Below are 24,383 nucleotides of genomic sequence, written 5' to 3' on the forward strand. Positions count from 1 at the left end.
TCTCTCCCTTGCCAGATCGCTTCTTTGCTCCGATTCTTTCCCCTCTCTGTCGCGCCACTTGACACCGGGTCACGCATAGCTGGCCGTCGTGTCTCTCTGGAAATTTCCTCCCCGTCTACTTCACTACCAGCACTGCCAGTACTCTCGCTGCCCATCTCCTGCACGTCCGTCAGTAACTGTAACCTATCCATACACAAAAGTACTCACTGCCGCCCACAGATGTCACTTTAGGCTGCTGCCGCTTACCGCCCTAAAATTTCAGTTTCTTCGCCCTATTTCACCTCTCATATCCCCTTTAGCCACCCTTTTCTCACCCCTAGGATCCCCCATCACTACAAGAACCTCCCTTGCCTGCCATGAAGGCCCAAACACCTAAACACAAAAATACCCCGCTTCCTTGCAAACCTAACTTCACTTTCCCTATTTAGCCAAATCCCACCCCCTAACTACAATGTAAATTAATTCTTTTCTTCTCAATGTACCCCTCACAACCGTACTTACCTCCTAGACTTCCACCCTTACACTCCATTCACACCTTCCACGCAAACTTTGTAAAAACTTCTCACCGCCTGTCATTGCACACTTTCTCACCACTGCCACCAATATGCAAGTCTCGAAATACACCAGTATCAGTACGGCAGTGACCTAGTTCCTTAAAAACATATAACCTTACAAATCGTTTTTTTTTCTTCAATTTTCATTACCATATTCGTAATCAGTGAATGAAAAATATATCATTACACGCTTTTCGGATCTTCACACAACCAAATTGGTAAAATAATCTACTTAGAAAAAAGGTTACATTTTTTAAGTCCATAAAAATCTATTCAGCGATAATAATTTTTAAATTATTCAGTTGAAATTTTTCTTTAGTTTACGCTTTATATTCGAAAAACTTTTGCTTACAGTTTTACATAGGTTAATCTCCTGGAAAATTTTATATTTCAGAAAAAGACTGTCTAAAAAGACTTTATACAAACTTATAATACCTAATAATATAAAGTACCTAAATTACATTCATTTTAAATATAAAGTCAAGTGATTTGAATAAAACAGGTGAACACCATAGGTAATTAATTAACTGCCCGAGACAAAAATAATTAAATTTAGCTATAAACTTTCTCTTCTTGTATTTAATAAAACAGATTTGATTTTGAAAGGACAGCTCATTTTTCGAAAAATCTCATTATTATCACTTTCTTACACCTAAAAGAAAGTTTGTGAGATAAGTTGTTAACAGTGGATTTAGATCAAAGTGAGGGTTTAGTTCATTTTGTCAATTAGATTGTGTCAAAGAGATGAAATTAATAGACATGGGAATAATAGAAGTTAATCTGAGTTTTGGATCGATTAAGAACATCAAGTATTATACTTGCAATTAAAAGTTTATCCCTGAATGTATCTTATAGAAAAAATGTAATTTTAAGTTTAGTTTCTAAAACTAATCCTGTATCTAAATTTGCGCAAGAGTTTTACATGTTAAGTCATTTAGAAATTCCGAACATTTATTGAAACAATATACAGTACTTAAAGTTCCGATTTCGAAATTCAATTTAAAACTTGATATGAAAAATATTAATTTCTGTAAGAAATTCAAATATTATAAAAATATACCTATAAATTTAATAGTATATTAAATCAGAAGTAGTACTAGACATGTCTTTACAGAGAGTTCAGTGTTTGCAGGAATAATAATTTAGCAGGCTTTTTATTAACGTCTTACTTTTCAGGGAACGTAAGGCCATAACACGGTGATTGCGAATAAAATAAAATAGTTGAGACAATAAGAAATCAAGGAGCATGAAAAACATTTTAGTCTTGGTTTACTCACCAGATAATCTCAAATGCTTTCCACCCAGACAGGAGGTTTCCGTCGTCAGAATTGGTAAAGGCGTTGAAAAAGATTCTAAAAAAACGTCTACTCGAGATAAATCCACACCCCGTCTCTCACAAGCGCTGCTAAGTACTTCTCTGAAACCAAAAATAATATCAATACTTAAAGCAACAATTTAGGAACCAAACACGATTCTTTGCCTGAGAAAATTAAAAAGGATTAAATTAATTTACAAAATTCCTAGGTATTTTTATAGTTGATCAGGTTTATACCCTGTCCTCCAAATCGGTCCCATGATCGACCTTTTCCAATTTCATCGAGCCATCCCGTTCACACCTCTCATTAGCGACGCATATCATCCCTTCCATCTTCACGGTCTCAGCCTCCTACATCGATCCATCATTTCTAATTCTATTGGTTTATTACTCGTATGGCCTTCAGTTTGATGCGCTACGCTTAAATATTTACTCCTTCATCACTAATACATTTTATTTATTACTTCTACAATCCGCCATTTTGATTTCACTCTCCTCTTGTGCTCCTCTCATACACTCTCAAGCTCTCACCATCCAAATTCCTCTTATTCATTTGTTGCCCCCCCCTCCCCTAACTAAATTCTTCTTATTTATTTCTCTTTCTACTATCTAATTGGTAATCCAGTATGAATACGTATGCATACTAATGAAGATTTTTACGATATTGAACACCTTAGTATAAAATACGTTTGAAAATACGTGAATTTTAGATTATATATTTTAAAGAGTAAAAAGTATTTAGAGCGAGAGTTTAATGGGAAAGAGCTTTTTTAAACAAACGTTTAATAATCCAGTCACTCGAGTCCTGAAAATGCTAGAACCACGAGTAGCTAATTTTTGCGAAAAATAGAGTGAGTATGCTTTCTTAACTTTATGAGCAAATAATTAACTAAACTGATCCTTAATTAAAGTAATATTAATTCATTTAATTAATTTCGCCAGGAGATTGATAAGTGCGGTCTATCTGTTTTATATTATATTTATTTTCTTTATTTGGAACGCATTTTTATGAGGGAGTTGGAACCTCGGGTCGCGAAAGTAATAAACAAGAGGCATTATGATGAACAGAGATGAAAGAGGAAAGAAAGCGTGATTACAAGAAGGGAGGAAGATGGAAGAATTGATTTTCTTTAAGACATTTTAATTAATTTTATAAAATAAGTAAAAAAGGGTTCTTCAAAGCAGAATAAATGATTAGTTTATAAAAATTCCAGGATGATTTCAGGCTGCATGCTTTTCTGAAAATCCATTGGCGATTTGCTGATCAGTAAAATAAAGGTAAGGTAAGGCTTACCTTCATTTCATATACTTGCTTCATTACAATTTCAATTTCGCAGAATAACGTGGAATTAAGTTACTGGTTAGATTTCAGAATATTGGCGTCACCTGTTACCTCTATTTTGGCAGGAAAAAAAATTTAATTTGCCAATAAACTATTAGAATTTAAATTGAACGATAAATGAATCGATTTGATGGGGCAGAAATTTTAAATTATTGTTACTTTTGTTAATATGATGTCTCAGATATGGGTCTGTCACGATATATTATAATGATCATATTTGACGATAAGTTAGAAACGGGTAGTGATTTGACGAACATTATTCTTTTTACTACTATCGGCGAGAAAACTATAGCCATCTGTCTTTGAAGCTTAATAGCTCAGTCAAAAAAATGCTAGCGCAACAAAAAAACAGTCATTTAAAAGCTGAAAGTGTTCTACGTAAATGAGCATGAAGACGTTTATGTAAAAAAATTTTTGTGCTTAGCAGATTGAAAAATGTAAAAAAAGTAAAGATTTTTGGGTACATCTAAGAACAGCCAAGTTTAGAGCATTATTTCTTATACAAGGGGCGATGGAAAAAATTTGAAAAAATTCAGAAGTGTGAGGAAAACTGTTGTGAACCAGTTGCAATTGAGAAGTTTAAAAAATAAAAAAACTTGTTGCTTGAAAGTACAAAAATGTGCAACTATATTATCTTCAGTTCTAATACAGATATTAAAGCGATTCAAACTGCAAACTGTAATTGACAGGCTCTGTATTTATTTTCAATCACCTGGAAGGACGTGTCAGTCTTCTTTTTTGTGAAAATCGCGATATTTTTAGACATTTTTTTTGTTGGAAAACAAGTGACAGAAAGGAGGGGGGGGGGGCTTTTTTGTTTTACCTTTGACCGCTGGTGCTATTCTTCGGCCCCTAGTTCTGAATGCTTGGATGGCACCTAGCCACGGGTCAAAGAAAGGGACCAGCGGTCGGCAGTAAAAAGAACGGACCCCCTTGCTTTCTGTCACTTGTTGTCCAACAAAAAAATGTCTAAAAATATTGCGATTTTCACAAAAAATAAGACTAACACATTCTTACGGGCGATTGAAAATAAATACAAAGCCTATGCATTACAGTTTCCAGTTTGAATCGCTTTAATATCTGTATTAGAATTGAAGATAATATAGTTGCACATTTTTGTACTTTTAAGCAACAATTTTTATTATTTTTTAAATTTCTCAACTGTAACTTACTTTTTTTGCATTTTTCAGTCTGCTAAGCACGAAAATTTTTTTACATAAACGTCTTCAAGCTCATTAACGTAGAACACTTTTAGCTTTTAAATGACTGTTGTTTTATTGCGCTAGCATTTTTTTTGACTGAGTTGTTAAGCTTCAAAGGCAGATGCCTATATTTTTCTCGCCGATAGTAATCATATGGGTGCCTTACCGCCCCCACGAAACGTTGGAAAAGGGTAGAATTTTGACAAAATAATTTTTGTGATCTGTCAAAGGCTTGACTCTGGCCGTTTGGATGTTTAAAAGCACCTAAGCGGTGAGTTAAATATGATCATTCCGATATCGTGACATACTCATATTTAAGATATCGTAGTAACAAAAGTAACAACAATTTTAAACTTCTGCCTGGTCAAATCGTTTCATTCATCGTTCAATTGAAGATTCTAATAGTTGCTTGCAGAAAAGTACTATTTTTTCAACCAGGAATTGTCTTAAGCAAACCCCAAATAGTAATTAGACATTGTGTAGACATGTGTAAAATTGGATGTAATTAAATTGGTTATGGGCAGCTATGCGATCCCTTTTGTTACACTGTCATGCTTATAGTTAACTAGCAAGCGGGTCATTAGGTACGCTAATGAAATTTAATAAAATTATACCATTTAATGATTATTTATTTCTTATTTTGAATAAAAACTCTGTTTATCGTATCTTTATTATCACTCGTTTGGACAATTGTGCATTTTATTAAACTCTTCATTCTTCAATATTTTCTAGTATTTACGAGGTGTATTCAAAAAATAAAGTGACTTTATGGTTTTCTCAGAAAATATTCATTTATTCCTCAATATTTATGTTGTCTCCTTCAAAGTAATCCCCCTCAGATATAATACACTTGTGCCAACGCTTTTTCCAATCATCGAAGCACTTCTGATAATCATTTTGTGGTATAGCCTTGAGTTCTTTCAGCGATGCAGTTTTTATCTCCTCAATCGTTGAAAATCGATGTCCTTTCATGTGTCTCTTCAGTTTTAGGAAAAGAAAAAAGTCACTGGGGGCCAAATCCAGTGAATATGGAGGCTGAGGCATGACTGTGGTGCTGTTTTTGGTCAGAAAATCTTTCACAAGCACTTTCAAAGTTAAGCAGTTTTGGAACAAATTTCAATGACACACGTCTCATGCCCAAAACATCCGAAAAGATAGCATGGCCTGAGCCAACCGATATGCCACCATCTTCAGCAACTTCTCTGATGGTAATTCGGCGATTCTTCAACACTATTTCTTCCACTGCTTGAACGTTTTCATCTGTTGTTGACGTGCTGGGACGTCCAGAGCGAGGTTCGTCTTCGACATCCTCTCGGCCTTCTTGGAACAGCTTGTACCACTTATTCGCATTTTTCTTACTCAGCGTAGACTCACCGTATGCAACTGTCAACATTGCAAGAGTTTTAGAGCACTGGATTCCATTTTTCACACAAAATTTAATGCAAACTCTTTGCTCTATTTTTTTCTAAAGAAGAAAATCGCCGAGCACGCCAAACCCTTATAACCTTTTACGCCTCTGCCAGAAAAACAACACGAGCTATATAGTCAAAACTGTGAACATATGATCGTGACGAGTGTACCAATACAACAAAACAAAAAATTTAAAACTTGAATGTACGTAGCCCTCGAAAATTGAAAAGTCACCTTACTTTTTGAACACACCTCGTATGTTTTCAAGCAAAAGCTGCTCAAAATATATTCATGAAATCTATTAAATGAGTCACTGCATCACTGTTGTTTCGTATTTATTAATGAAATTTTCATTCGAAACACTTTTTTCCTACTTTAATTTAAAAATATAAATACTAGAAAGAATTGAAACACAAATAATTTAAATAAAATGCACAAATTGTTTAAAAAAGTGATGATAAAAACACACTGAACTTATTTTTTTATTAAAAATAAGGAACAAACAGTCCTAAAATGGCATAACTATATTAAATGTTATTCTAAAATAGAATAAACAAGTATTTTTTGATCAATACATTTTTTTAAAGTATGGAACGCGAGAATCGAACGTGCAACCTTACGACTATCAGTCATGTGCTCTATTAGGGAGCTACCTACGGTTCGCAATAATCTTACACCGGCTCGATAACCATCCGTTCGCAATACTTAAAATGCAATTTTCTCGAAAATTTCTTGTTAGTCCATTATAAGTGTCCCTTTGGTGGCACTATATAACCTCAATTTGGAATGTTTTGTACGAATTCTCTAGCGGACTATGCATATAATAATTGTATGTATTTTCAAATTTCTAATCTATATGTAGTTTGATTTATTCATGGCAGAGTCTAAAAGTTCGGACCTCAATATACGGACACTACCTTTATTCATACCCTAAAAGTAATTTTGTTTCATTAATTTTTTTTTAAATTTAAATTTTAATTATCATATAAAAATTGCTAAAATTTAATTTAAGGTCATCTACTATTCTGCCCTTAAATTATATAACTTTCATGTACCTTTGAGCTGTGAGTTAAAGGTTTCATAGATTTTCGCTTTTACGAAGATTCATTTTAGGTACACAACTGAATACCTAAAAAGGATCTTTTTATTCACACAAGGAAAAATCTATGAAACCTTTGAGTTTTAGCCAAAAGGTACATATAATGTCATAGATACTGTTAAGAATTTGATAAAGAACAAACACAACATATTGTTTTATAATTTTCATTTGTAGACTGTACTTTCATATATTTTAAAGAAAGATTAATTCTTTGCCTAGGTTATATTCATAAGAAAATAACACTTCGTCCTTCATCTTTTTATGTACGTGGAGATAATTAAAAAATTATTCTTATTATTTTTACTTATTCTCATAATAGCAGTAAACCTTATGTTACCAATGTAAAAAACAATATAAATTAATGTATTAATGAACAACAATTTTCATTGTGCCTGCCTTTGTATTCGTATTACAAATCTGTTGCAACTCGAAACTATACCGAAATACGTGCGCTTTTGAGGATCGGTGTGCTATAGTGAATAGTATAGATGGATATTTTAAAAAAAATCCTTACAAAAATATTTTGAAATAAGACCAAAGCTATATGAAGGAAATTCGAGCATTGGATTTTTTTCGATTTAAAAAGAAAACAGGAGATGTACGTATTTTTTAAAAATTATTTCTAAAGGTGACAAATTTGTCGTGATATTAGTTAATAAAAAAGTAATTTAACATTGAGGACACGTTAGGCATAAATGGGTTTAAAAAATGAGGTATACATAGTCGGAAAATCTGATTCTACCATTAGTTTTCAGGTCGTGCATTATATCCCACAAGGGGGCATCGACCGTAGGTACCAGAAGAAAAATGATGTTCCTCTTCGTCAATAAATCGTGGGTGGGCAGTTTGTGGTTACCCGTCGTTAGAAAATGTAGGATATTTTTTCAGCGACGGGAAAATAACTATACGATTCATGGCTTTCCCGAGTTACATCATTCATTGCTGTCAGTGTCGCATTAGTGAATCAAACCACCTACATGTTTTTTTATGTTTTAAAATATAATTCATAGCTATACCAAAAATCGAACATAGCAGTTACAGCTTAAATTTATTTTTAACGTGACCGGAAATCATCTATGTATGTGAAGCTTAGGGCATTTGCAATGCGAAAGCCACGTTAGTTATAAACGTGCAATGCTCTACTTTTTTCGCGATGTACCTACTCAACTGTATTGTCGAATTCTCTTTCGTTTCATTTCAATCTGCAGATATGAAATGAGACGTCAAAATAGCTTTTCTGTCGAGTAATGGATTCTACTTAGGATCTCAAATGACTTGACAATTCTTTAACCTTGGAAAAAAACCTTCGATTTTTAAACCTAATACATATTCTCAGAATTTCGAATACACATTTTTTTAATCAATAGAAATGAAGCCGAGGAATAATAAATATTGTTTGTGGTTCAATATATTAATTGTTAATATTTATATCGGAGAATCATTGCAACGACAAAACTTTAGTTAAAAAAAATATACGCAAGCACAAATAATTTGCAGAGTAAAATCTTATATCAAATAATTACTGAAAAATAAAATAAAAAAAATATTTTCAGTTCAATCATAATTGCATATTTACAAAAAAGATTACAACTATTTCTAATATGTAATTTTAAAGTGGTCTGATATCATAAAAAATAAGTACAAAGCTTATTTCGAACGCTATTTATCAAAAATGTATGGATTTAACTTAAGTTATTTTCAAAGTTATTATTTCATTTTTGTCTATCTAGAACTTTCGCTTTTTATCTTAAATCTTTAAGTGTAAATGAAGAACTTTCTTCAGAAAAAAAGTTTTTCCAATTTTTATAAATTTGAAAGCATTCAAAGTGCAAAGTGTCTCGATTAAAAATGTCGAATTCAAAATTTATTTTTTGTAAATAAATTTTTATTTGATATGAGATAAATGTATGTAATATCATTAAATGTAGAAAATTATTCCTTTTTTCACAGATAGTGTTTTACGTTACAACCATTTTGACATGTTGAGTTGCAGAGTTCCTGGAATGGTTTTCTGGTTGTCCATTTTCTTTTAAAAATGGGGTGAATCTGTATGATTGATTATCGCAATTATTTACTATACTTATTGATTTTTCATGTAACTATTCCATGGACACGTATTCATGCTTATTCCTCTCCTGATTTCAACCCGTTTTGACCGGCTGAAAGGTTCATCTCTATTGAATTTTCATTCACATTAAAATGCTATAAATCATGAACCCTAGCGGCTCGAGATGCGTGTTCTTAATATATTTCTTTACTTATTTGTAAAACTTGATTAATAATGAAAGATTAAAATGTGACTGATCAAATTGTTTAAACCTTCAGACGTAAAATTGAACATAATGTTTCTCATTTTACTTTCATCTCATGTTCATTTAATTTTCAGCTGATTTCCATTCGAAACTTCAATTGTCAAAATTTAAAACCGTTTAGTTTAAAAACTTCTATTTAAGATTATTCTTCACACTTGCAATATTAAAACTCAGGTACATTAATTAATCTAAAAATAAAAAGGCGGAAAAGAAATATACACTCGTTCATTCTTAATGGCATAGATAACCATTTTCCCTTAATTTTACCGATTATGTAGAAAAATTATATAAAATCCATGTATTCGACAATTTTTTATTTCACCAAATTTGTTTCATATAGAATGCCTAAATTCTATAATTTAAAACATGTAAATGTGCATTTCTACTAATTCGCCAAATTGTATCCATCAAAAAAATGGTGAAACACATAGACTTTATATAATTTTTTTAGCAGAATCAAAAAGCGCCGTAAGTATTTCCGCATTCCGTAATTTTGAATAAATCGCGTAAACAAAAATTATCAAAATAATTTTAAAAATCTCAATAAGACATAATTTAGTAGTAAATTTAGAATACCTGAATTCTATTTTATATTTCCGATGTTGCAAAAATTACACTTACACATTTAAGGCGATGTGACGAGTGGGTCGCGTGACCAGATTCCTATCTTACTGACACTTTTTTTTTATTTCCGAAATTATTTTCATAGGAAGCGCTACATCGAGTTGCAAATTTGGGATAATAAATAAAGAGCACTAAGAATGTTCTACCTGGCCTCAAATTTTAATAATTTTGAAAAAAAGCAAAAAAAATTATTTACAAAAAAACTGTTTTCATTATTATAAAAATTCTTATTTATCATCCCAAATTTTCAACCCGATGTGGCTCTTCGTGTGAAAATAATTTAGGACATTTTTAATTTGGATATTTTTATATTACTATAAGCGTGAAAAATTAAATATAACAATAATTTTTTAATGGTTTTATATGGTTATGGTCGCAGGTCAATTATGGTAAGTATTTTCTCGAAAACTATCAGCTCTTTCTACATTTTTATTATAAGGGTCTATAGAGGTAGGCAAACACACGAAAGTATAAATACAAATATTCTGAATATTATAGATTCTTTCAAATTGTTACTGTTTAGTTATAAAACTTGAAAATGTTCTACTTCTCTTGCTCAAAACGAAATACTCTCAACTTCTCGAGTTATTAACAAATTTTTCTGAATTATAAAAAATTATACAATAATTTTTTATGTTTTAAAAACATGAATCTGAATATTATCTTATTTCTCTGAAAAATATACTTTTAACTTGATGCAAATTAAAAGAGAATTTCTGTCATTTAAATTACTAGAAGATTTTACAATGTGTTCTAACCGAAAATCCTATTTTCTTAAAATATATTAAAACTTCGGTTCCTTTATATAATGAGTGTTACTAAAATTGTCATAAAATTATACCTTTTCCGATTAAAGTCACATGATTATTGCTTTTTCAAAAAAATTATTGACTGTCATTTCGAATGTCTGCAGTATCGCACAAGTATTTTCAGCAAATAAAATAATTTTCTGTCTAGTAATATTCACAATTCCTTCATTTTTCAGTGGTAAAAGAAATGTAGAGTTTAGTTTTTACTCTTCTTTGGGGACAAGAATATTTTCTACAAATGAAAAAGCTATATGGCTGTGAACTGCACAAATATGGTAGATTATAATTTATAATAGTTTCAGAAAGTTGAATTCTTTAATTGATTTGACTGAGAAAGGTTACCGCAGAAATTAATGAAGTTGTTATCGAAAGTTTTTAAAACAAATTTGACCAATCATATGAATTAGGTGTTAAAAATCGAGACATGTTTTTAATTATACTTTGCCATATCCACTGTAGAACGAAGTTCTAGAGATTATAATTGCAGTCAGAAAATGTTTTTAAAAAAGGCGTCGTATTGAAATATTGGAAAAATGTCCACATCTGCCACGTGAATATATGTATTTTACAATTTTTGTGTGCATAAAAGTCAATTTCAAAAATAGAATATTATGTTTTTTGGGTTCAATAGAGTAAAATGACAAGACTAATTCTAGAAGCGAATTCCTGTTACCGACATTTATCGTTATCTAGGGCACTTAATGTTTGTAGTCCGTATTAAATTTTGACAATGACTTCTTTAGATATCAATAAAAGACGGTGACTTTTCAACTAGAATAATTTCTGCCATACTAACAGAGTCATTATAGCATTACTTTTCGCTTGTGCGTATTGTACTTTTTCTATTCCTAATTACACAATTATAGAAGTGTAAAAGCTTATAAAGAATGTACCAGAAAGGAATACTAAAGACATTGAACAATGAATTTTTAAAAATTATTGATTTCCAAATACCACCCCTTATATTTTTTTCCATGGCAAATGAAATGAATTCTGTTTCAACAGATATGCATAGATTCTTGCATAAGAACATTAGGAAACACATCTGGTTTGAATAGAAATGGGATTTTCCGTTTTATGTATAACCAACCGCGGATTTGTATGTCTGTAAAGTCCACGCGTCTTGGGTGTCCCTATTTTTATTACCTTTGATTCCTCTCTACTTTTTCTCAGAGTAATAAAATATGAATAAAAATAAATCTTCACTTTGTAGCGGGTAAAATATGAATTACTTACTAAATATGGAAAATTTATATTATTTAGATGCCCAATGAATATTTCAAACCTTCAAAAAGCGAAACAGAAAGTTCTTTAGAGAATGAATAAATGTTAGACAATTTCGTAATATATATTTACTAAATTCTTATTATAATATAAAGTTGAATTTTTAAATAGAGTATAATAAAAATCAATTTAAAAAGTGTATTGGCTACAAGTTAAGATCAAAATAATCTAAAACAGTTTTTGACAGATAAACATAGACAGATTCCATGTCTGTGTTCGTGAAAGAAACTAATGAAGCTACTGAAGACGAAATCATGTCATCTGAGGAAGATGCAGAAGACTGAAAAATGATTAAATGACCAATATTGTGAAAAAGGCCATTAATTATTCGAAAAAATGTTCTAGAAGCTTTAAATGTGAGTAATAGTATTAGCGAGATCTTCCTAGCAATTGAAAAGCACGAGAACTTATTCTGAATTTTCTTTTTTCAATAAAAAAACCCGATATATTAACTTTTTGAACGATATTATTCCATTTATGGAAAGAGGGCATATAACCAAATTTTTTAAAACTGTAATATTAAAAAGTTAACATGATTAAGAAATTATTTTGCGTATGAACTATTTAAAGGATAAGTTACTATGCCTGTTACAAATTACAGTTTATATATTGTACAAGTTTTCATGTACTTATCTAAAACAAAAACTGTCTCCTTAATTTTCTCGAAACGCTACTTTGGCTTATGTGCCCTTCTGCCATCCAAGGCCTCAATTGCTTTGAGAGCAAGTTTTCAGGACCTAATTATAAGAGAAATATTAGATTTACAATGCAAACTTTGGATGCAATGCTACTTTCATCGTCTAATTGTACTAACCGGATTACGTTCATATACTTTTTTTTAAATAGCCCGGCTTAAAATTCATTACAGAAACAAAAAAGTTGACCCTTTGTTAAGTCAGATTTGAATCTCCCCTAGTTAAGCCTTATAAAAGCATAAGTAACTATTTCACTTCTTAGAGAAAGCCCCTTATGATTTCATTCGATATCCTCTTTAAATTGAAATATTTAAATTGATTGATATTAAAAATTGAACTAATTACGCGTTTATCCAAAACCGGAAACAAATTTTAATGGAAGTCAAAAGTTCACTTCAAGATAAGATATCATACATGATCGATATCGCATGGAAGTTAAATAATTTTCCGGCTTTAAATTTATGGACCAACCCTAATGGAAATGGACGAGCGAAGATCCCGCGAATCAAAATGGCCGGAGGTCCACGTTCTATATTTTCAGCTTTAAACTTTCCTCGGATATCAACTTCTAAAGGGAGCAGAAAACCTTCGAGAATGATTGATAATACGTTGGGAATTGTCCTCATGTGAGAGAGAACTATTTAAATCGAACTTAGGTTACTCGGCCTGAAATATGAGAAGAGAATTTACAGCATAAATTGCTGAACACTGATAAAATTGATTGGGGATAGATTCTGCAAAATTTGCGTACAGCTGGGATATAGAGACATTAAAGGAAACTTTCAAATGCTATATAAAATGGAAATGAAAAAATTAAATATAAATTAAAAAAAATTAAAAAAAGGGTTACTTTCATTTAAACCTCATATTTTGCGATTGAAAATTTGAATAGTTGGATAACAGTAGAACTATGTAATTTGAATAAAAATTATTTGCTTGGTTCGAGGTTTAACTTCTTTGCTGTGAATTTATTCTTCATTTTTTTTTAAATTGAATTCTATGAACTGAAATTTCTTCTACTCTATTTCTATTTAAAAATTAATGTATTTTGTTTAAATTTATATTTTTCTTGTAGAAAATGTTTCTTCTTGATTGAAAATCCCGCTTCTTGGTTGAAAGTCTTTTTCGCTTAAAAATACAACTTTCATATTAAAAAATCGTCGTTTTGAAATGGAACTTCTATTATTTTGGTAGAAAATTCCACAGTGTTGCAGAGAATCTGCCTTTTTGGCTTGAAAATTGAATAATTTTTTTTACATTTTTTTCTCTCTTGAATGAAAAATCTTCCTTTATCCAAGATGCATCTAATTAAAAATGCAACTGTTTGGTTAAAACAGTACTAACTTAATAAATAGTACTTAATGTGTTTTGGTAAAGGGGTCACTATTGCTTTGAAAATGAGCATATTTTATTTCAATTCAAATGTTTTTTTATTTTTAATTTCTTTTTGGTTAAAATAATAACTATGTATTATATTATTGAAAATTAAAACTACTTGGTTGAAAGTTAAACTTATTTGTTGAAAATCAATTTTTATTGTTGTTGAAGGTTCAGAATTTTAGTTGAAAACTCCACTATTAAGAAAAATGTTTGCTTTAAAACTCATATTTTTATCCAAAATCTAACTGTTTTATTGGAGATTCGTCTTTTTGAATAGATAATACGTCGGTTTGGATTGAAAATTAAACTGTCTTCTAAAAAATTCATATTATTGGATTGAAAATCCAATTATTTAAATCAACACGCAATTGTTTTTGGTTCGACTTTAATATTTTTTTTTGGAATTCAGCCAATTGGTTAAAAATGTAACTGTCTTTTAAATAATTCGTCTTGTTGGATTGCAAATTCAATTACTGTCAAACTCGGAGATTGTCGCGGTTTTTAACCCTGATGGTGGACCTGATCTAACTTAGCTGCACCGCACATAGGCCTATTATAAATGTAAACAGTTAGGGGCGTATGAAACATTCTTGGTGGATTTTACTGCGTGGTGAAAAGGATGTTCAAAATTGTTTTTCTAATACGGATACAAGGGTAATCTGAATATTTAACAGAAATAATGAAGAAAGTTTGCTGTTAAACGTTAAAATAAATGTGATTATGCTTAGGTACTTTGAACATTTGCGCGCCACTGACATCTCATTTCAAAAGAGAGAATTCTGTTGAATAATGAGTTCAGATACTCTTTCGAAACACCACGAAAAACGGTGCGGACTCCGATGTTTGAAGTCGATCAGACAGAGAAGATCCGATTGTGTTCCAATGACGGACCTTACTTTTCATTTGTCGAATCTTATAGTTAATAATTAATTTTAAACCGTATTATAACATTTATATTTGAAATGAATTGATATTCACAGCTCTTTTCCATTAAGATTGCTCCAATGACTTCGAAATACTAAATCGTGATATATATTCGCGTGTCAAAGGGCGCGCCCGAAGTTTTCAGTATGAAAAACAGACTCATTCGATCGTACGAAATAATCCGATTAGTGCATCAGTCCCATCGGCTTCAGATAGATTCAAACATCGGAGCCCCACTGCTGGTCGATGCGAGCTTACAATTGTGCTTATTCGCTATGTGTGTGCTTCTCACTTCGAGTGAACTACCGCAACGTCATGGCCAGTTACACAGGTAGCAATGCTTCTGGTTTGTCACGCTTGAGTGAGCCCCCCCCCCAGATCCTCTTACTGGTACACACAGTGCGTTTTCAATTCTCGGAATGACTATATTCGGGCGCGCTATGTCCAAGTTTGACTTATTTAGTTCAAAACACAACTGTTGTTGGTAATATTTGTTGTTTAAGAATTCGACCAAGTGGTTAAAAATTCATCTCTATTGAGTATTCTAACATTACGTCATACTCGGTCGGTAACGTTGAAATCTAAAGAGCCATACAACTTGGTGAACTGCAAAGCATTGGTTACATTAGGAGTTTGACTAAAATTAATTTTTGTAGACGAAAGTAAGTAAAAATCGTGATATGCCTTTACTTCTCAGATAGAAAAGCCATTTCTTTAATTATTCTTAGCAATCGGGAAAGTTCTTTTGAAGGAAAAATGGTCAGTTTGTTAAAGTGTTTTTTTCAAAGATACCAAGAGATTATTTTCGCACTAAAAAAAAAAAAAAATTATCAGAGACTGTGATCCTTAGAAATCCTATAAGACTTCTTGAAAATCCTTCAACTTCTCCGACTTTTTCTTTTAAATCCCTTCAAATTCTTTGCAATAATTTCAAATCTTTCGAAGTATCTCGAAATTGACTTAAATTAATTTTAATCACGTAAAATATTAAAAATATTCTTAAATTCCTTTAAATCTTTTGACAATCTTTTGACTTGAACTTTTAGAAATCCTGTAAGATTTATTGAGAATCCTTAAACTCCTTTTTAAAATCCTTTACAATAACTTGTAAATTCTTTAATCTTTTTGAATTATTTTTGAATTATTTTTACATCCTTTAAAAAGAAATTTGAAGATTCCGCCAAGTCCCTAGTAATTCCTTGAAATTACTTGAATACTTAGAAATCTCGTAAGATATCTTAAAAATCCTTAAAGTCATCCGATTTTTTTAACTCCCTTCAACTTCTTTGAAATAATTTTAAATCTTGTAAAATTGACTAAAATTAATTAAAATCTTTCATATCCAAAACCCTTTAAATTTTCTTAGACTCCTTAAAATCTCTTGAAAATCCTTGAATCAATCATTTTTTTTAGATAACTTGAAATTTTCTAAAATTCATTACACCTGTTTTAATAACTTTTTAATAATTCGCTTGACTTTTTTTAAAATCACTAAAACTGCCGTAAAATCTTATAAAATCTCTTGTATTTCATTCAATCTTCTTGAACTATTTTTGGATTATTTTCAAATTCTTTAAAAAAAAACTTTAAGAATCCGCGAAATCCCTAGTAATTCCTAAAAATCGCTTGAGTTCTTGGAAATCCTTAAAGTCCTCCGAAATTTTTTCAACACCCTTCAACTTCTTTGAAATCATTAAAAAAATTTCAAAATTGAATAATATTATTTAAAATCTCTTAAAATCCTTACATTTCTTTTAGACTCCTTAAAATCTCTTGAAAATCCTTCAATCATTTAATTTTTTTAAATCCCTTGAAGTCTCTTAAAATATATTAAAATCTTTTTAAATAACTTTTTAAATACCTTTAAAATCTTTAAAATTACTAAAATCGTCTTAAAATCTTTAAAAATTTCTTATAAATCTTGAAACGTTTTTGAATCATTTTTAAATCTTTTAAAATAAAATCTTAAAATCCCGTCAAGTCCCTTTAATAATTCCTTAAAATTAAGTAAATCTTTAGAAATTCTGCAAGTTCTTTCTTGAAAATCCTTTAACTCCTCCAAATTTTTTTGAAGTTCTTTCAAGTTCTTTCAAATCATTTAAAAATTTTAAATTGAGTTCAGTTAATTAAAATCCTTTCAATTTTCTTAAATTCCTTCAAATATTAAAAAAATTCCAGTCCTTGAATTCTCTTTAAATTCATTAAAAAAATTTTAAATAACTTTTCAGTACTCGCTTGACATTTTTTTAAATCACCTGAATCGCCTTAAGATTTGATCAAATCTCTTGCAAATCCTTAAACCTTTTTGGATTCTTTACGAAATCTTTAAAATTCCTTAAAAATCGTCCAATTTTTCAGCATTCTTTTAAAATCCTTTCACATTTTTTGAAATCGTTAAAAATCTTTTAAGAAATCCTAAGATCACTTAAAATCTTTTAAAATACTTTAAAGTTTCATTGATATAACTTTATTTGATATGAAACTACTTAAAATCAATTATCGAAAAGTATTATGACGTAAGTCGCCGGAAATTGAGGTTATAACCTTAATTATGGCAAATTATAATTTTTTGTGATGGATTACCTAATCGCACATTTTCCAAATTGCCCACAATAATGAAATAAATGGCTTTTCTTTCTTAAAAACAAAGCTACATCACGATTTTTTTTACTAAATTTCGCAGAAATTAATTAATGTTAGTCAAACTCCTATCTAAACAATGCTTTGCAGTCCACCAAGTGGTATAGCCTTACAGATTTTGATGTTACCGACCGAGCGTGAAGTAATATTAGAATACTCAATGGGTTAAAAGTTTAACTTTTTGGTTAAAAATGTAATTATTTTGTTTGAAATTCGCCCTTTTTCTCGAAAATTCCGCCATTTTTTGTAACGCAGCTGTTTCGTCGATCATTGTTTCTGTTTAAAAATTCAACTATTTGGTTAAAATTTCATCTATGCAGTTCGAAAATTTAACGATTTCATTAAAAAGTCCTTTTTTGGAAAATGAAACTATTTTGTTAAATGTTTTTATTTTTGGGTAATAAATTAGTTTCTCTTTATTGAATCTGTTTTTTATTTAACTATTGAGTTGGAAAATTATCTTTCTTTGTTGAGAATTCGTCTTTTCGGCTTTAAAAGTAAAATGTTTTCTAAAACATTTAACTCTTTAGATTAAAACCTCAACTCTTTCGTTGAAATTCACCCATTTAGTATCACGAAAAAATAATAAATATTGAATAAGGAAAAAATCTTGGCAAATACGAACAGTACAATATGTTGTTGGTATAAGAAAATATTGTCACCAGAAAATGGACTAGATTAAGGAAACTGGATTTTCTTTATTTATGTAGATTTTCTTAAAACAAGGCCAATTTTCTTGGATCATGATAATTTTGTATCGTATCTATGTGTACCGATATTTTCATGAGACAATGCCTTATTCTCTTACTTTCGTGAAAGCATAAACTATTCTCCTATTTTGAGAGCATTTTCTGCTGTGAATTACTATGTTTATGTTTTCTGTAATTTGAAAATATTATACTTAAGAGGTGCAGGTGTATGTGTGGAAAAAGTTTTCAAAATAGCTTGACGTTAGTTTTTGTGCGGTCTCTCATTGGGATCAAATTGTTTAACATCAAAACGTGAAGTAAAAATGCTTTCATTGTGTCTTTCAATTCTGCTGTCCAAAAGTATAACCTAGTAAGTAACATTTTCGATAGAGGTCAGTGGTCAGTGGTCAGTGGTTAGTCGTTAGGGATAGTGGCCAGTGACTGACCACACTCCAACTAGCTAAATATTCTAAGACCTGAACAAGTTATAATTTCTCTGGTAGTCACGTTTGAGCAGTTCTACTGTTTCCTAAATCGCTGAATATACTCTGACATATACTACTTACCGATGACTGACTATGTGTATACTAATACCATTAATCCAGCCTCATATTGGCTTCTTATACTCTGACGTATTCTACTGACACCAAGGCTGACTATACCTATGTTTTATATATGTTACAGGCAAAGTTCGATGTGCCGTCACACCGCAGTCCGCCTAGTACCTCCGCGAATTGATTGAGCGGTGTCAGGCAAAGTCCGAAGTAGCACTTTCACTTCGAACTCTGTCTAGTCAAATCGTGAAGTGCCCGACAAGCTTAGGCAAAGTCCGGGGTAAAAAGAAAACCTACGGGGTTTACTTTTGCCACTGCACAGTAGGCTGGCTCGAGAATTTACAATTCAAAATAGTCTACAGGTCGCAATTGTGAACGGATATGAGGTGTTTTTTTTTAGAAATAATCAGAATTAGATTTGTAAGAAAACTTATTGATTATATTTATCAATTTTTGTTTCAAATATAATTATTTATTTAACGCAAGTTATTTTCTAAAAAATAGAAAAATAAACTTGATATGTATTATATTTAACGTAGTATCTTTCTAAATTCGAAATACGCGACGAGTTTTCTGCAATTTTGAGTGCACTGAATTTGTCTTCGAATTTAATTTCCATCATTTGATTTTCCGATTCGTCAGTTATCGTTATGAATTTTCAAAAACACTGTAGAATTATAAATATTATTCCGAAGCGATAAAAACAACTTATTCGGAAATGTACACTGAAAGTCAAACCATAAGATAAAAAATTTACTTTTATAATACTTCTAACATTAGTACAAGAACTTGTATTCAAAAATCTTCCAAACTTCGACGAGTACTTCAGTATCTAGATTAAACTATTGTTGTTTTGAGGATAACTAAGTAGGTGCATCAGTTCCTAAATAAAAGGGCGGTGGTAGGTAGGAAGTAGGGAAATAACATTTCCTTATTAGTTACTAAACTAATACGAAATTAAGAAGAAGTTTTGTTTTAAAGTGTTATTGATAAACTATTTTTAAACCAGATATTCAATTTATCTATTTTAATTAAAGATAGATTTTTTATTTGTCATATTAAATCTTAGTAGCGTTGTTTAAACAGTGATTTTCGATCTCAATAAATTAATATTTTTAATGTTAATAACAAATTTTAAAACCGAAACACCTATTACTGGCTCTTTCTTACTGTAGAGCTGGCTCTACAATAAATATTGTAGTTTTTTATTTATAAAATTTTACAGTTTATCTTTTATAACAGAAAGTATTTTACACGTATATTGAATCATTTTCATCAAATAAATCAACAATAAACCAGTTTTGTTATTAATTATCTACTTATTACAAATAATAGACTGGTGCCTTGTATGGAATATATGTCTATGAATTGGCATTCAATAATAGGCTTTTTCTAAAAAGGCTTGAAATCGGAAACTATTCACACTTTACAACAATAAAAATATTTAAAATGAATTATTTATGTTTTCTAAGTCTATCTACGTTAAATATGACACATATTGAGTTTTTTCTTTTCCTTTTTAAAAAATAACTTGCGTTCAATAAATATATTAAAACAGAAATGAATAAATGTACTCAATAAGCTATCTTAAAAATTGCACGCTGATCATTTCTAAAATAAAAACGTTCAAATCTGTTCACAATTGCGATCTGTAGTCTATTTGGATTTGTAAATTCTCGAGCCAGCCTACTGTGTAGTCGGGAAAGTAAAGCCCGCAGGTTTTCTTTTTACTTCGGACTTTGCCTGAGCCTGTCTGGCACTTCGCGATTTGACTAGGCAGAGTCCGAAGTGAAAGTGATACATCGGACTTTGCTTGACAACGCTCAGGCAATTCGCGGAGGGACTATGCAGGCTGCGGTGTGACGGCACATCGGACTTTGCATGTAACATGTACAAACTGCTCCCCATCAATTCAGACGTATACTGACTGACTAAACATCGGCCTATACTACTGCCCTCAGTTTTTTGGTCCAAAATCATACCTGTTGAAATTTTTTTCGCAAAATGGACACATATGAGCTTTTTTCCCCTTTTTTGTCATACATTATTTTTATGGAAAAAGTTAAATGAAGGGTGGCAGTTCCAAAGGCGCTAATGGACATTTTCGCAACTTTGAAGAAGAGCGAAAAAACATTCTGTAAAATGAAAATCACCATTTAAAGATAAAACAAAACTGCACTCCCAAGCTTAAGTATTACTGGTTTAAGGCCAAAAAAGTTTGACAAAAAAAGTTAACCAGTTTGGAGAAAAAATATGTGGAAGTTGACCATCTGCACCTGGCCCTAACCTGAAATTGGAGCGGGCTCGACTACGGTTTGTGATAGAAATTTAGTTTTTAGTTTAAAAAAATAAAATAAATACAAACTTCCGAAATATTGAGTTTATAAATATGCGTAAACAAACTTTGATGTAAAAACGTTAATCAGTTCCAAAAAAATCGACCAATAATGCTGAAGCTAGAATTGCACATGTTCTGAAAATCGGCTTGCGGTAGTGATTAAAAGTACCATTTTTGATTTTTTACAAAAATAAAAAATATGCTTTTGAGATATGGGGATGCTGAATTAGAATTGAAAACTTTTTATATAAAAAAAGTTATTCAGTTTGGCAGAAATTAAATCTTTGTGTGACGGTGCCGCGGTGTAACAGACTATTTTTCGAATTTTTTCTCATTAAATTAATTAAATTTCAGTATTTTTATATTAAATTTTACATTATTGGAAATAAATTTGTTTAGTGAATAAAAAACAAAATAGTTACATCACAAAAACTTAGTTTTTTTCGGAAAAAAAAAAATTTGAATAGTTTACAAGTTTTAGGTTAGAATGGTTCTGGTATTTTAATTTATAATTTATAATTTTTTAATTTTTATTATTAAGAAACGCTTGAGAAGAGAAGAATTCCTCATAAAAGTTCAGAAATATATCAAAATTAAAAGAGTAAGTATGTCCCTTGACACCCTGCGGCATACCAACTTTTTATTATTAATGCTAAAAAATGTGCTTTTGATCAAATCCTTTTAACATGATTTGCAATTGATTTTATAATAATTTTTGGGCCAATAAACTCATTTTCTTCAAATTGTCCCTTCGTACCTTTTGAACTGCCACCCTTCAAATGTCTTTGTATATTTTTGAACTAATTTACAATTTTATGATCAAACTATTGTTGTTTAAATAATGTTTTTTTCTTGCTAATTCAATGAAAGATACTTGTTTTCGTTTAATTAGAGAATTAGCCATTGATAGGGAAACTCATCTTGGTTTCAAAGGATTATAAATTGTTTGAACAATTAATGGTTATTAATGTATAACTTTTTATTACAAAGAGGTCAAAACCTTTATTTTTCAACTTTGGTTCACTTCGTGACTCATTATTAAATATTTGTATCATTCAGATACTACCACCCCATTTTGTAACAAATTCGTATTTATTTGAAGTTTGTTGAAACTATTTCGTTCTAGCATAAATTTTGAAATTTGTATTTTTCTGTATTTAATTTGGTAATTAATAATTGTTAAGAGCAATATTTTCATTAAACCACTATCCAATTATCTAAACAATTTAGTGAACATGAATTTTAAATTCTGCTGGAAATACAATAAAAAATTATGTATTTTCTAAATGTTGTTTTATATGTAGCTCATTGTTAAATAATGAAGTGATACAATTCTTTGAATGTTACGTTCCGGATAAGAAGGGCTGACTGTAGATCGTAGTTTAGGAATATTTGTATTTGGTACAACAGAGATAAAAATGATCGATTTCAGGGTTTCTATGGAAAATCTTATTTCATTCAATCTATACTATGTATATTTTCTGACACTATACTTATGTCCCTTAAGTCAACAAAAGTAGGTAATTTTTATGTTTAAACCCAAAATTAACACGTGCGCTTATAAAAAACTCTAATTTTAAGTGCATGACTTCTTTTCCAACGAAGAGGATTCGAATTCGGCCTACAATCCCAGGAATTTATTCGGCTATAAGCTTCAATATGTAATTCCATCCCTGAAAAGTGGGAAATTTAAAGTAGAACACCTTTACAGTATGTCAATGAAATCATAATAATCTTATAACACACTTTTATACATTTTTACAAAAAACATTGATAATTCTCTGACAAAGTACAAAAATAATCCAATTTGTCGTATTAATTCTTTTTAGATTTTACTAATGTTAAATATCAAAAAATTTGAATTATTTTAATCAATTTTACTAAATATTGATTAACTTTAATACTTAAAAGTTGAATTATTTGAAATAATAGAATAGTATACAGAAGTAAATAATTATTCAACGCTTAAAAATTTGGCATATGCTGGAAACAAAGATCATTCTTCCTGACAACGACTGATTCTTTGATTAAATAATTAATTAAATAATTAAAAAAGTACCTTGCAATGGCATAGTAGGAAAAAATTATTCAGACAAATGGAAATTGTTAAAAAAATTATAAATTTGTTAAGAAAATGCGTAGGCGTGACTCACTCGGTAGGGGAATGGAGTAGTGTATGGAAGGGATAGAGAATTTTCAGATTGATCCAGAATTCTCGTGTTATTTAAGTAAATAACACGTTCGTTCCGCAACACCGTCTTTTGTTTCAGGAGTCATTCACTCTACTGACACTCTTTTTATTAACTATTTGCCGCCATTCTTTCCTGTCCTGGCATACTTCTCTAGCTTCTTTTATGTCCATGCATTTTTTCATACAGTCTCGCGTGTTTCTGTTACTTCGTATGTCTCTTCTAACTAGAGTCTCATTTACACATTCTAACCATTCTTTCCACGGTCTACCTCTGGGCACGCTGCCATTTACTTTACCTTGATACACTTGTTTCGTTAGTCATTCATTTGGCATTCTCTCAACATGTCCGAACCATCTTAACCGATTTCTTTCCGATGTGTCTAATAGCGTCTCTTCTGCACCACATTCTTTTAGAATTATCTCCTTACTTACTTTGTCCATCAGGGTTTTCCCGCATATTATGCGCATGAATCTCATGTCAATTGCGTTAATTTTACTCTTATCTTTTTCTTGATAAGTCCATGTTTCGCTACCGCATAGTAAAGTCGGTACAAATATACAATTATGTATTCCCATTTTAGCTTTATTTAATATATTTTTACTCCTGATAAGGGGACCTGCTCTACCAATAACCTTCTTACCTTCGTTTATGCGTCTATCTAATTCCTCATCTATCTTCCCGTCCCTAGTAAATAAGCTACCAAGGTACGAGGGTAGTTCAATAAGTCCTTAGAATGACCAACAAATGGCGCGCGAATCGCTCCAAATCATCTGTTTTCAGTCAGCACCACTCCCGACTAGATATATGGTGCAGTCGCAGTCCGCATCTTCTGAGTTTACGTGTTTTTATAACAAATTGAAAAAAAAATTGTTCGTTAAGAAAAATGAAAAAAAACGAGTTCAGAGCGGTAATCAAACCTTTTCATTTAAAGGGTTTAACTCCATATGAGATAAAAAATGAATTGGACGCAGTTCATGGCACATCTGCCCCTGCCTTAGCAACGGTTTATAACTGGGTAAA

At 30.7% G+C, this 24,383-nt stretch overlaps 1 protein-coding gene across 1 annotated transcript in view; it reads right to left on the reverse strand.

Moving 5' to 3' along the window:
* Nucleotides 1-24,383, reverse strand: part of LOC117176603 (pleckstrin homology domain-containing family G member 5-like) — a 447,084-nt gene that overhangs the window by 171,734 nt on the left and 250,967 nt on the right. Inside the window, exon 4 of the mRNA XM_033366856.1 lies at nt 1,832-1,971. Coding sequence (XP_033222747.1) covers nt 1,832-1,971 — 140 coding nt within the window. The remainder of the gene's footprint in view (nt 1-1,831; nt 1,972-24,383) is intronic.

This window comes from Belonocnema kinseyi, chromosome 7 (assembly GCF_010883055.1).
Source record: "Belonocnema kinseyi isolate 2016_QV_RU_SX_M_011 chromosome 7, B_treatae_v1, whole genome shotgun sequence".
Classification (NCBI taxonomy): Eukaryota; Metazoa; Arthropoda; class Insecta; order Hymenoptera; family Cynipidae; genus Belonocnema; species Belonocnema kinseyi.